Source organism: Schistocerca serialis, chromosome 9, assembly GCF_023864345.2.
Source record: "Schistocerca serialis cubense isolate TAMUIC-IGC-003099 chromosome 9, iqSchSeri2.2, whole genome shotgun sequence".
Lineage (NCBI taxonomy): Eukaryota > Metazoa > Arthropoda > Insecta > Orthoptera > Acrididae > Schistocerca > Schistocerca serialis.
In genome coordinates this window covers 94,673,870-94,686,527 of record NC_064646.1, presented here as the reverse complement: position 1 = coordinate 94,686,527, position 12,658 = coordinate 94,673,870, and the positions used below count along the sequence as shown (strand labels likewise).

General features: G+C 43.0%; 1 protein-coding gene across 1 annotated transcript in view; it reads left to right on the top strand.

Annotated features, from left to right (window-relative positions):
- The window catches only part of LOC126418911 (dehydrogenase/reductase SDR family member 11-like), a 70,417-nt gene that overhangs the window by 45,630 nt on the left and 12,129 nt on the right, over nt 1-12,658 (top strand). Inside the window, exon 3 of the mRNA XM_050085933.1 lies at nt 7,862-7,991. Coding sequence (XP_049941890.1) covers nt 7,862-7,991 — 130 coding nt within the window. The remainder of the gene's footprint in view (nt 1-7,861; nt 7,992-12,658) is intronic.

Genomic DNA, 12,658 nt, shown 5'->3' with positions numbered 1-12,658 from the left:
AAGCAGCGCGATTCGTCATGGGGACATTTAGTCAGCGCGAGAGCGTTACGGAGATGCTGAACAAGCTCCAGTGGCGGACACTTCAAGAAAGGCGTTATGCAATACGGAGAGGTTTATTATCGAAATTACGAGAGAGCACATTCCGGGAAGAGATGGGCAACATATTACTACCGCCCACATATATCTCGCGTAATGATCACAACGAAAAGATCCGAGAAATTAGAGCAAATACGGAGACTTACAAGCAGTCGTTCTTCCCACGCACAATTCGTGAATGGAACAGGGAAGGGGGGATCAGATAGTGGTACAATAAGTACCCTCCGCCACACACCGTAAGGTGGCTCGCGGAGTATAGATGTAGATGTAGATAACAGCGGTGGTGCCACATTTCTCTGGGACACTCCTGACGACACTTGTCTCTGAACACTCATTGTCGAGGTCAACGTATTGGATTCTACAGCTTTTAAGAAGTCTTTAAGCCACATATCTGAGAACTTCAGCTATGCTCGTACCTATTTTAAGTCTACAGTGGGTCATAACCTCAAATGACTACCAGAAATTTGCCTGTTGCCCTTCGCCCATGGGTCGTAGAATATTATGTGAGGAAAATGGCAAGCTAAGTTTCGCACCGGCGATATTTCATAAAACTGTAGTGATCAGTGGACAGATTTTCCGTCCCAATTGAATTCATATTCGCTCTCCTGGCCATTTTCAGTTTATTAGAAAGTAGCTCCTCAATGAGGCCTACGTGGTCTGAATGGACCCCGCTTGCCAACGATGCTCGTCGGACCCGGACGGTCACCCATCAGAACGCTAGCCAACCCCGACGGCGCTCAACTTCCGAGTTACTACTGCGGGGTACTGGGTGAGGCCTACTGTTAATAAGAGGTGTCGTTGGTCTGGAGAAGCAGAAGACGGTATTGGTTTCCGTATGTCCTAGTCAAAGTTTAAACCACGGGCGGATTAGCACCGCAAAACTGTCCGAATTTCATTTGTGACCACGGTGCCATAGCAAGCACTTCGAACCAACCCTGCTAGTGAACGCCTGCGCCCACAGATTCGGCACAGTGGCTACAATGCAAGTATCAAGTATTCTCAGAACACAGCAACAATCAGCCCCTGCCACTTATTGTTGTTTTATTGTAAAATTTTCCTAGTACCCTTTGTGTTTACTTAAATATTGAACTGCAGTGACGGAGGATTAATTTAGAAAGGTAAAAAATCGCCTATTCTCAATGTGTGTTTCCCTAAATGCTAACATCTTTGGCAGTTCACATTTGCTTTGGAGTGGTTTCTGGAAATAAATTCTAACAAACGGCGACCATTTCTATCTCCTTCCCCATCCTCGTGCAACTGAGCTTGGGTTCATGATTGAGAACGAGGCTTGTATACGATATTAAATTTTGCAGCATTCCTTTCATTCCTGAATAACCGTATTTACGTCAGCAGTCCATTTTATTGAGTATTCTGCGTAGATACAAGAAAGGACGTATCCAATCTGATACTGCAATCGTGTATTTATGATGGATATTCAGTTTGTGAGGAAACGTATTGAGAAACTAGTAAAGAAAACAGATGGAGTGAAAATTCTGTCGCCTATTCGGCCGTATCCAGCAAAGCTGAGCGTAGGAAATATTGACATCAAACAACCGACTGTTAGACATCCTTCACAGCTCACCTGAATTGTCTGTAGGTTTTACCATTTGTGTCGCCTTGAACTGAATCACACTGCTAAAGATTTGACAGCGCTGCAGACTGTATTAATTTTTAATCAGAAGTGGAAATACTTTCCCTCATTTGAGGTACATGTATGCAAGGAGGATTCTCTGCATGCTGCAACAAGTGTTGCGTTTTGGGTTAAAAATTGGAGAAACTAACCACTTTACACATCTGAAAGTAAAATGGACTGCTGACGTAAATAGGGTTATTCAGGAATGAAAGGAATGCTGCAAAATTTAATATCGTATACAAGGCTCGTTCTCAATCATGAACCCAAGCTCAGTTGCACGAGGATGGGGAAGGAGATAGAAATGGTCGCCGTTTGTTAAAATTTATTTCCAGAAACCACTCCAAAGCAAATGTGAACTGCCAAAGATGTTAGCGTTTAGGGAAACCCACATTGAGAATAGGCGATTTTTTACCTTTCTAAATTAATCCTCCGTCACCGCAGTTCAATATTTAAGTAAACACAAAGGGTACTAGGAAAATTTTACAATAAAACAATAAGTGGCAGGGGCTGATTGTTGCTGTGTTCTGAGAATACTTGATACTTGCATTGTAGCCACTGTGCCGAATCTGTGGGCGCAGGCGTTCACTAGCAGGGTTGGTTCGAAGTGCTTGCTGTGGCACCGTGGTCACAAATGAAATTCGGACAGTTTTGCGGGGCTACTCCACCCGTGGTTTAAACTTGGACTAGGGCATACGGAAACAAAGTTTCGATAAGGTAACATTGACGATTGTGCAGAAATCGTGTTAGAGAGATGAGTTTAATAGGAACTTTTTCACGTAAACGTTCTCTAACCATCTGTAGGTATATTATTAACGACATGACTTCTTAGGGCTTAGCTTAAGACTTCGTGTCCATCTTGATAGCGAACAAACATAAACATACAATGTAGGCTTTCACGGCCGGCGTTGTCTTCAGGTGAAACTTCCGGGCTGAGAGGCCATGGTCGATGTATAAAATTCTGTTCATCGACCACGGCCTCTCAGCCCGGAAGTTTCAATTGAAACTTGGTCATGATACCTGATAAGGCGGCGGCGGCGGCGGCAGCAGTAGTAGTGATTTTAGAAGCTGTGTTTGGATGCAACTAGACGCCAACAACGTACAGATAATAGTTAAAAGAATGAAGCATGAACGAAGTGTCACTGATACGTCAGAAAGGCAATGGACAAAATACTACAGAACTCCAGAGAGCAGTTGTTTCCATGACTGCTGCAGCCCATAGAAGACTAGTTGATAGCAGTTTGTCGTAGGTCGCTGACTACGGTGCCATTTAGTGTCCTAAGACAGTCATTATTTCCGAAGTAGCTATCGAGCCCAGCATTTCAGCCGATCAACGTTCATAGTGAATTTAGGCGGGAACCCGAACAAACAGCAATTTAGAGCTCACAACAATAATAAAAGCAGGGCAAGTAGTCGCAGCAGATGCAAGAACAAAACGAGGCAATTAAGAAAGCATAAAGACGCTTTGTTTAGGTGGAATTGTTAATCAGTTAGCAGCAATAAAGTTTGTAGATTTACATTTGCGTTCACAAAATAAACTTGCAATCTTATCGGCTGTAGCAGTTAACAGACTGCGCCTGACCAGCACTATCAGAAAGATAACCAGATAATTTATAGACTGAGTGAGCTGACTTCGAATAATGAGCTAGAATGCTAACGGCTAATTGCTAACACAAGTCAACATATGTTGCCCAACCATTTATGTTAAAAGCATGTGATAGGTTATCAAAGTATCAACATGTAGCTACATGACTTGCCTAAGCTTTACATAGTTAAGAGTAATGTCAATTACACACAAAAATGTCCCGAACCAAGTGCCCCAACTGTAAACTAAGAAAGCTAGAAACTCTCATTAGGAATCACAATACTTGCGGCATCCCAAAGTTCTAGTAAAGTTTTCATTCCTTTCGAAATCCGCGAGCGACAAACCAGCATATGTAACCAACAAACCACTAACCTCGATCAAAATGGCCCCGCTGTATAAAATGACTGACACTGGGTGTGTGTGGGTGTGTGTGGGTGTGTGTGGGTGTGTGTGGGTGGGTGTGGGTGGGTGTGGGTGGGTGTGGGTGGGTGTGGGTGGGTGTGGGTGGGTGTGGGTGGGTGTGGGTGGGTGTGGGTGGGTGTGGGTGGGTGTGTGGGTGGGTGTGGGTGGGTGTGTGGGTGGGTGTGGGGGTGGGTGTGTGGGTGGGTGTGTGGGTGGGTGTGGGTGGGTGGGTGTGGGTGTGTGTGTGTGTGTGGGTGTGGGTGTGTGTGGGTGTGTGGGTGTGGGTGTGTGTGTGTGTGGGTGTGGGTGTGTGTGTGTGTGTGTGATGCGTGTGTGTGTGTGTGTGATGCGTGTGTGTGTGTGTGGGTGTGGGTGTGTGTGTGTGTGTGTGATGCGTGTGTGTGTGTGTGTGATGCGTGTGTGTGTGTGTGTGTGATGCGTGTGTGTGTGTGTGTGATGCGTGTGTGTGTGTGTGTGATGCGTGTGTGTGTGTGTGTATGTGGGGGTGTGTGTGTATGTGGGGGTGTGTGTGTGTGTGGGGGGGTGTGTGTGTGTGGGGGGGTGTGTGTGTGTGGGGGGGTGTGTGTGTGTGGGGGGGTGTGTGTGTGTGGGGGGGTGTGTGTGTGTGGGGGGGTGTGTGTGTGTGGGGGGGTGTGTGTGTGGGTGTGTGTGTGGGTGTGTGTGTGATGCGTGTGTGTGTGTGTGTGTGTGTGTGTGTGTGTGTGTGTGTGTGTGTGTGGGGGTGTGTGTGTGTGTGGGGGTGTGTGTGTGTGTGGGGGTGTGTGTGTGTGTGGGGGTGTGTGTGTGTGTGGGGGTGTGTGTGTGTGTGGGGGTGTGTGTGTGTGTGGGGGTGTGTGTGTGTGTGGGGGTGTGTGTGTGTGTGGGGGTGTGTGTGGGTGTGTGTGGGTGTGTGTGGGGGTGTCAATTTCATTATCACTGAAACCCTCATCAGATCGTTACATGAAAAACTTACAACTAACATTTGGATGAGCTATTTGACTGCGTATTCGAATAAGAACTTACAAGTGATAAAGAATCTGGCTTGTGCGACGGAATTGCTGGATTAGAGTACATGACATGTTGTGGTATGTCAATGTCTCTGTTTTGGTCTGAAGTTTTTTACTCACCTCTATAGATGACAGCCTTTTTCTAAGTGGTTTTCAGCAATTCGCAGCAGCAGCAGTGACTGAAGATGGTTACTAAGAATGAATTTAATAAAAAGTTTGCTTGTGTCCCGTTAACTACTAAATAACTTGTAAGAAGGGATTTCCTAAATTGTCTATTTAAAAGCTTCAGAAATCACCATGACCAATAATAATTTGACAAGTATTAATAATGGCGAAATACCTGCCAATGACCTTGTAAGTATTTATAATGGCTGAGTGCCAGATTAATAAATTATTTCAATTTCAAAGTTACATAAACATTTAATAACCACAGCAAATTTATCAATAAGATGTGGTGAATAATTATTTGGAGGAGGCTTTTTTAACCGACAAACAAAACATGGGATTATTGCAAACTCGGCCTAAAAATCACGAGCCTAACTCTGCAATTGAGCTTTACGCTATGCTAGGGAATTTTACCTTGAATTCGACTTAAGGCGTAGTTAAGTCATCTAAATCTCTTGGCCATATAAAAAAAAAAATCAGGCCTTGAGTGTGGTAAGATCTGCCATCACCGATGTGAGGGCAGTGTGACACCTCTTCTGCCTCAGAGTTCTCGACCAACACTAATGAAATTTTACTCTGGCAAGACAGACCTCGTCTTAAAACACTGGTTGGAATCGCGCTACCATGTTTCGCCCTCAGATTGTTACTACTGATATCTGAGAGCTTATATATACACGTATATATGTCTTGTTCAGAGATACGACAGGAACGATGATAAAAATAAATGTCGTGTGACTAGGGCCTCCCGTCGGGTAGACTGTTGCCGGGTGCAAGTATTTCGATTTGACGCCACTGCGGCAACTTGTGCGTCGATGGGGATAAACGATGATGATTAGGACAACACAACACCCAGTCCCTGACCGAAGAAAATCTCCGACCCAGACGGGAATCTAACCCGGGCCCGTTAGGATTGACATTGTTGCGCTGACCAAGCTCCGGGTGCGGACAGAAACAATCATATGAAGCAAAAAAGTGTAGTAACGTACTCTAAAATACGTATCTGAAGAACTCTGAGCATTTAAGTAGAAGAGATGTTTCACATTATGGAATATGTTGTCATAGCTCTTACAGTACGCAGTTTAGTGCCCATGTTCACCAGACAGTTTTGTTTATAAAGACGATTCCTTCTACATGCTTGAGTAAGACCTCGTTCTGTTAGACAACACGTCAATCACGGTTTAGACTTTGTCCTATGTAACATGACATTTGAATCATGCTGTATTTTTTGTATCCACAACGGCAATGGGGAAATTTTCGTAATTTCGCCTAAAGACAGATTTTAGGCTACACACAGTGGAGAACAACCTGGTCAGGTCAGAGCTGGATTGGTGGCCGTCTAGCCGAACAAAGTATTTCAGATTGAAAGAAAAAACTCTGCAATGCTCTGCTGTGGAGCTATGGCCATAAAGTGACAGCCAATCAGCGAAGAGCGAGCGTGAGTGTATCAGGGCGATTTTCGGTGAGTAAGCTTAGTTCACACTTCTTGATCTAATGTACTTGACAGAATAATCTCTGTCCATTAGCACGAAGAAACCATGGCCTTTAGATGCCCACGGACACAGAGCCTGACGGAACTTGTGGTACGCACCTTGCCTTTTTTTTTCCTTTTTTCTTTCCTGCCCAGACTGCAGGAGAGCTTTGTTCTGCTTGTTTCATAGAGCTGATAAATTTTGTAAGAGGAAGTCTGCTTGTTGTGGGAGCAAAATTGAAATGTTTCTCAAACCTCCACCAGATTTCAACCAGCGACTACACAATTACCGTACAATTAAGCTGTGCTTTCAGCTATCGACAAATGTCACTAACAAATCTTAATAGGGATTAGGTCTCATAGCAAGCGATTTTATCACGTGTTTTTTTTTTTTTTTAATTTTTGGAACAGTCTTGCTGTTCCAGGAAACAGATTTCTGGGCAATGTCAGCTTTCAAATCCCCAAACAATTTCGTTTTACTTTTAGGTTTCTTATCTATTAACAAATAGAATTAAGTGGTACTTTTTAATAAAACATGTTATTTGTGAAGGCTCGTCAGAAATTTAATTAAGACGCGAGATACCGTTTTCAAGTTTAAGAAGTGTATACATAAACAATGCTGTTAAAGCTCTAGAAATAAAAGTATTTTCTATTGAAAATTTTGCATTTCTGTACCGAATGTTGTCAGTACTGGCGTTTCTATGTGATTAGTGATTAAAATTTGTCAAGATTACTAAAAATGTTTAGATACATAATTAACATTTCTACTTGTTCCTAAATGCTGAATTTCAATAAAGGTAGAAAACTGCAAGTAGTCAGTGGAGGCAGCAATTTCACGATCACAAGGCTTTCTTGCTAAACACTCCACTATGACAATGCTTGCAATTTAAAATGTTTTAATATTCTTTGGAAATCTTAAAATGATATATGAAGTTTTTTGAGACTTCAAATCCTATAGGTATTAAGGAAGACAGTCCGAAAGATGCAGTTGTTACTAATACATGCACATTAGTTTTAGTGAACTGTAGTTCCTAAATACTGAGAGTTACTTGGAACTCTGTCGAGTGTTCATGACTTGGTGACAGATAAATTCATGGTGAATTATGTAAACTTAGAATTGGAACCCCCCCCCCCAATGTCTGCTGGGTCACAATGATTATTTTAGGGTGAGCTGTGAGTGGACAGTAAGTATATTTTAGGTAGTAGTAGAGCTTTGAATGAGTACAGAACTGTTCATTATCACGCAGGCCAGCCGAACTGTAACATAACCAGATTTCAAACGCTTGTGGGATGAAGAACTTCATGTAGGAACTTACAAAAGCACTGCGTCGAATATTCATTTCCCATCACCCTTATCCTACCTAAGACGTAATTTTAGCCATTACAGAAGAATGTGCAAGCCAAAACGATGGATGTAGTCGCTCCATAAAAAGTTAATTTAAATTATTAGCTCGATAATATTTTCTGAGGATGTCACAAAATACTCAGCTCCATCTTGCACATCACAGGCGGACGTACCGAGACATGGACACGCATGCTGGACGTGAACGTCCTGGGTCTCAGCGTCTGCACCAGGGAGGCTGTGCAAGACATGATCAGCAGGGGCGTCGACGATGGCTTCATCATCCACATCAACAGGTACATTCTAAATCTGCATCTCACTCGTATCGCTTCACCATGTAGTGTGAAGATATTCCCCTCCAGTCATTGTTCCACTCGCGAATGGAGCATGCGAAGTAATGTAGGACATAAATGATATGGGAACTGAGTCCTCCATCGGTGGGTTTGTCGCGTTGGCGTCTGTCGCGTTGGCGTCTGTCGCGTTGGCGTCTGTCGCGTTGGCGTCTGTCGCGTTGGCGTCTGTCGCGTTGGCGTCTGTCGCGTTGGCGTCTGTCGCGTTGGCGTCTGTCGCGTTGGCGTCTGTCGCGTTGGCGTCTGTCGCGTTGGCGTCTGTCGCGTTGGCGTCTGTCGCGTTGGCGTCTGTCGCGTTGGCGTCTGTCGCGTTGGCGTCTGTCGCGTTGGCGTCTGTCGCGTTGGCGTCTGTCGCGTTGGCGTCTGTCGCGTTGGCGTCTGTCGCGTTGGCGTCTGTCGCGTTGGCGTCTGTCGCGTTGGCGTCTGTCGCGTTGGCGTCTGTCGCGTTGGCGTCTGTCGCGTTGGCGTCTGTCGCGTTGGCGTCTGTCGCGTTGGCGTCTGTCGCGTTGGCGTCTGTCGCGTTGGCGTCTGTCGCGTTGGCGTCTGTCGCGTTGGCGTCTGTCGCGTTGGCGTCTGTCGCGTTGGCGTCTGTCGCGTTGGCGTCTGTCGCGTTGGCGTCTGTCGCGTTGGCGTCTGTCGCGTTGGCGTCTGTCGCGTTGGCGTCTGTCGCGTTGGCGTCTGTCGCGTTGGCGTCTGTCGCGTTGGCGTCTGTCGCGTTGGCGTCTGTCGCGTCATGATTCTTTCTCTTACGGATATTGTCTTTCCTTACCACTTTTACTTATGTGCATAAGTAAATATGAGATGGGTTCTTGAAATGCCACTGTTATTCGTGTGCGAACTTCAGTATTTGAACATGGTAACTAAAATATAGTTGACGTTAACTGAATTGAATGTAATTTTGTTATTTCAATTTATTGATTGCAAAGCAAGGCTCAACAGAATTTAGATTGTTACCATCGAGCGGCCAAGATATAACTTACTGAACTCGTGGAATCTGTATAATTTAAAAAATGAACTTTAACGGAAATTATGTTGCAATTTATAAAGGTTCTTACATCGAGGTCTCTCGCATTTACAGTTACTGTTAACACTTTGAAAAATAAATTAATACTTCGGCTCGTAATGGCTGACCAGAGGCTGTGCCGGAAGATGAGCTTGTCGCAGCACAAATTCCTGAAAAAAAAGCTTATTAAAAATATTAGCCGCTGCGATCATTTGAGGCAACAACTATTACAAGGAAATTAATTTTGTGATAACGATAGTTTATTTTGGCAGAATACCAGATAACTTACATAAAATATGTGTAACTGCTCAATGGCTGCCTTCCGTATCGCGAAACAGAACATTGTGTGTACCATAAAGTACGTCCTTCGTCCTCAGCCGCACAAACGCGTCTATTTCCGATCCTTTTTTTATTTTCCCTAGACATCTTTCAAATAAAGGTCCTTTTTTAAATGATTGCTGCATATTAGTTGTTTTAAGAACATTAACTCTTTTATACTAATTAGGTTTATAAAATACAAATAATTTTTGGTTCACCCTTAACAATATTGTTCACTTTTTACAACCGATAAAAATGTCGATATTTGTGACGCACTGCCTCAGGTTCTTCAAATCTAAGACATGCAGCAATAGCATACATACACAAACCCTGTCACACATTACATTTATACTATGTGGTTTTTGAAAGTGTGTAACGCTGACAAACATAAGTTCACTTTTTAGTATTTGTTTATAACAGCCGCTCACACAGATGCAGATGTCTGCCCAGAAAAACGGCAACAGAAAAAACACAGAAAATATACCGCAAACAGCGACAATTCTTACGAACATGTTATAACGTACAATAAATGAGATAGTATGAAAGTATCCACAGAAAACTACATTCAAAATACTAACGATAAAAATGTAATAATGTGTTTGTATAACTATGCTATTCCTAGTTTGGGGAATGAAGTACTCGTAAGTAAGCCGGCCGCGGTCGCCAAGCGGTTCTAGGCGCTTCAGTCCGGCGCAGCACGACTGCTACGGTCGCAGGTTCGAATCCTGCCTCGGGCATGGATGTGTGTGATTGCCTTAGGTTAGTTAAGTTTAGGTAGTTCAAAGTTCTACGGGACAGATGACCTCAGCTGTTAAGTACCATAGTGCTCATAGCCATTTGGACCAACTCGTAAGTAAACAAGTTGTTTGCATCAAGGCGGACTAAAAATTCCAATATTATTAATTTTCTTTGCAAACACGGACCAGATGGAAGAGTTCCAAGATAAAGTTACTAATGAAGCTCAGTTAGAGCACAGTGCTGTCTTGTACTGTAGCGGAAAACTTAATCTCCATGCATTTTTATTTTTTATTTCATCTTCACAGAATGATGTGGTTCTTATTAGTCTTTTGACAAGTTCGATGCGACTCGCCACGACATCCTATCTTGCACTAACCTCTATATCTGAGAGTAGCACTTGAAGTCAACTCACTCAGTTATCTGTTGCACTTTTGCGTGCGACGGGAGTCCTCTCACCTTGTCAAGTGCACACAACTACTTTCGCCGAAGTCTGTCCTACCTGGTGTTTGCGTCACCTTTACAATTAGCCCACTGATCCGCTTTGACTTGCTGTCTGAAACTGCCAGCTCAGCCAAACGTGATTCTCAAGAAATATAACGACTAGCACTTCATGTATTGGCAATAACTATCGGATAATATTTAATAAAAACAAAGGAATACGCTATTTTAAAATTAATTCGATCTACCTATCACTCTATGTAATTTGCATCTCAGATACCAATAGTGTGCAAGTCGATGAATCTGTCAGTTTCGCCGTCTTTCAACATGTTCATTTTTTATCCGATCAGCCCATTATTTTCAGCATCCTAGTGTAAAGGGCATATCAAGCGCACGGATCCTCTCCTTTTCCAGTTTTCCCACTACCTCATGCGCTTCCATATGATGCTTTTTCAGACGTACATTCTCAAATTTGTTCATATTAGGACCTATGTTTGATACAAATAATCTCCTGTTCGCGAGGAATGTCGTCTATGCCTGTGATAGTCTTGCTCCTTAAAGCCTCCTTCCTTCGTTAAGTGTTGAATTTTGCTTCTAAGTTAGTAGTCCTTCATTTGGTCCTCTGATTTTGCCCTAAAGTTAATTGCTAATATCATTTCTGATAGTCCTCAAGAGTTCGGGATTCATCTGGTATACTCGCGATCCATATTATCAGGTAGACTGTGCGTTTCATTCCCCTGTACTGTAATTCTTCCTCTTTCATTGATACCATAGTTATCGATGATTCTGATGGTTATCATTTCAGTATGAAGTTCAGTCTCACTTATAAATCTACTTATTACTACTGTCCTTCCTTCTTAAACATATTACACCATAGGAGAGAACTGTAGCATTCTTGCCTAAGGTATTTATACTCTAACACTTCGCCCTTGATCTGACACTTATTTTTACCTCTTGGTCCTTGCACTTAGTGTGCATTACTGTCAGCCCTTATGATATACAAATAAACATTTTTTATGAAACTTTGACACCATTCAAGTTTTTGTATTATAGAACGCTTTTCCAAACGAACCACAACAAAGCGTCTTGATATTTTAAGCCTTGCCTCTCCTACACAGCGTAGTCAGAACTGCCACTCTCGTGCCCTTACTCTCATGAATCCAAACTGGAAGCCATCCAGTCATCGGTTATCATCTTCTCAGCAACTAAAATGTATGAACTGTCAAGCTGACTCTGTAATTCTGGACACATTTATCTGTTCTTGCTAATTTCGTACTTGTGTGGGTGATAAGTCAGATGGTATGTATCTAGTCACATGGAATTTCCAAACCAATATGAATAACTGTTCACTTTCCGCCAACTGCCCTATTTGGTAGCAAGTTTTCCAAACTGTCAAACTCATCACTCTAATACTAAACTTGATGTCTCAAATTGACACGCGTTTCTTATATCTCGTCACCAAAAACGGTCCCCCATCCTCGTACATATTCCAAACGTACCAATTCGATGTATTCACTCTCCATTGCCTTTCCCGTGCAGTCTCCGTGTTGACGCCCTCACGTTAACGTCCACTGAAGGCTGTGTTGACTCTGGTATGATGAATCGGTCGTTCAGATGATCATTTGTTTCTGGTTTGCTTCACGATTTCTCCTCCAACTATGCAACTTAAGATTCACTGCACTTCGTAGTTTTCATTCCTGAGTGACTGATTTGTACTCCCTTTTTTTCGTTGATCTGTTGAAATATTTGCCTCCTTTGTACCTTGGTTTGTCTAACCTCAGTGATTGCTTTCTTGAGGGTGTAAAGTTCTCTCGAACTGCCTATTGTGGTATTCATTATCGTTTCAACAGCGTCAAAACCTAAAACTGATATTCAATACTTCAGTATCAAACTTCTTTCGACATTCTTTCTGGTGATTCTGTTGACCACGATTTACTTAGGGGCTTCTTTTTTGTTCTTCACTTGATCTGAAGTCAACTGCTTTTCCCCTGTTTATAGCGGAGGCTGATCAGGACATAAACGTAATAGTCTAAGACGTCTAATCATTCATTCACATTTTCGCAAAAACTTATGTTTCACAGAACAAATCTTGAAGAATCACTTTCGGATGTAAAGG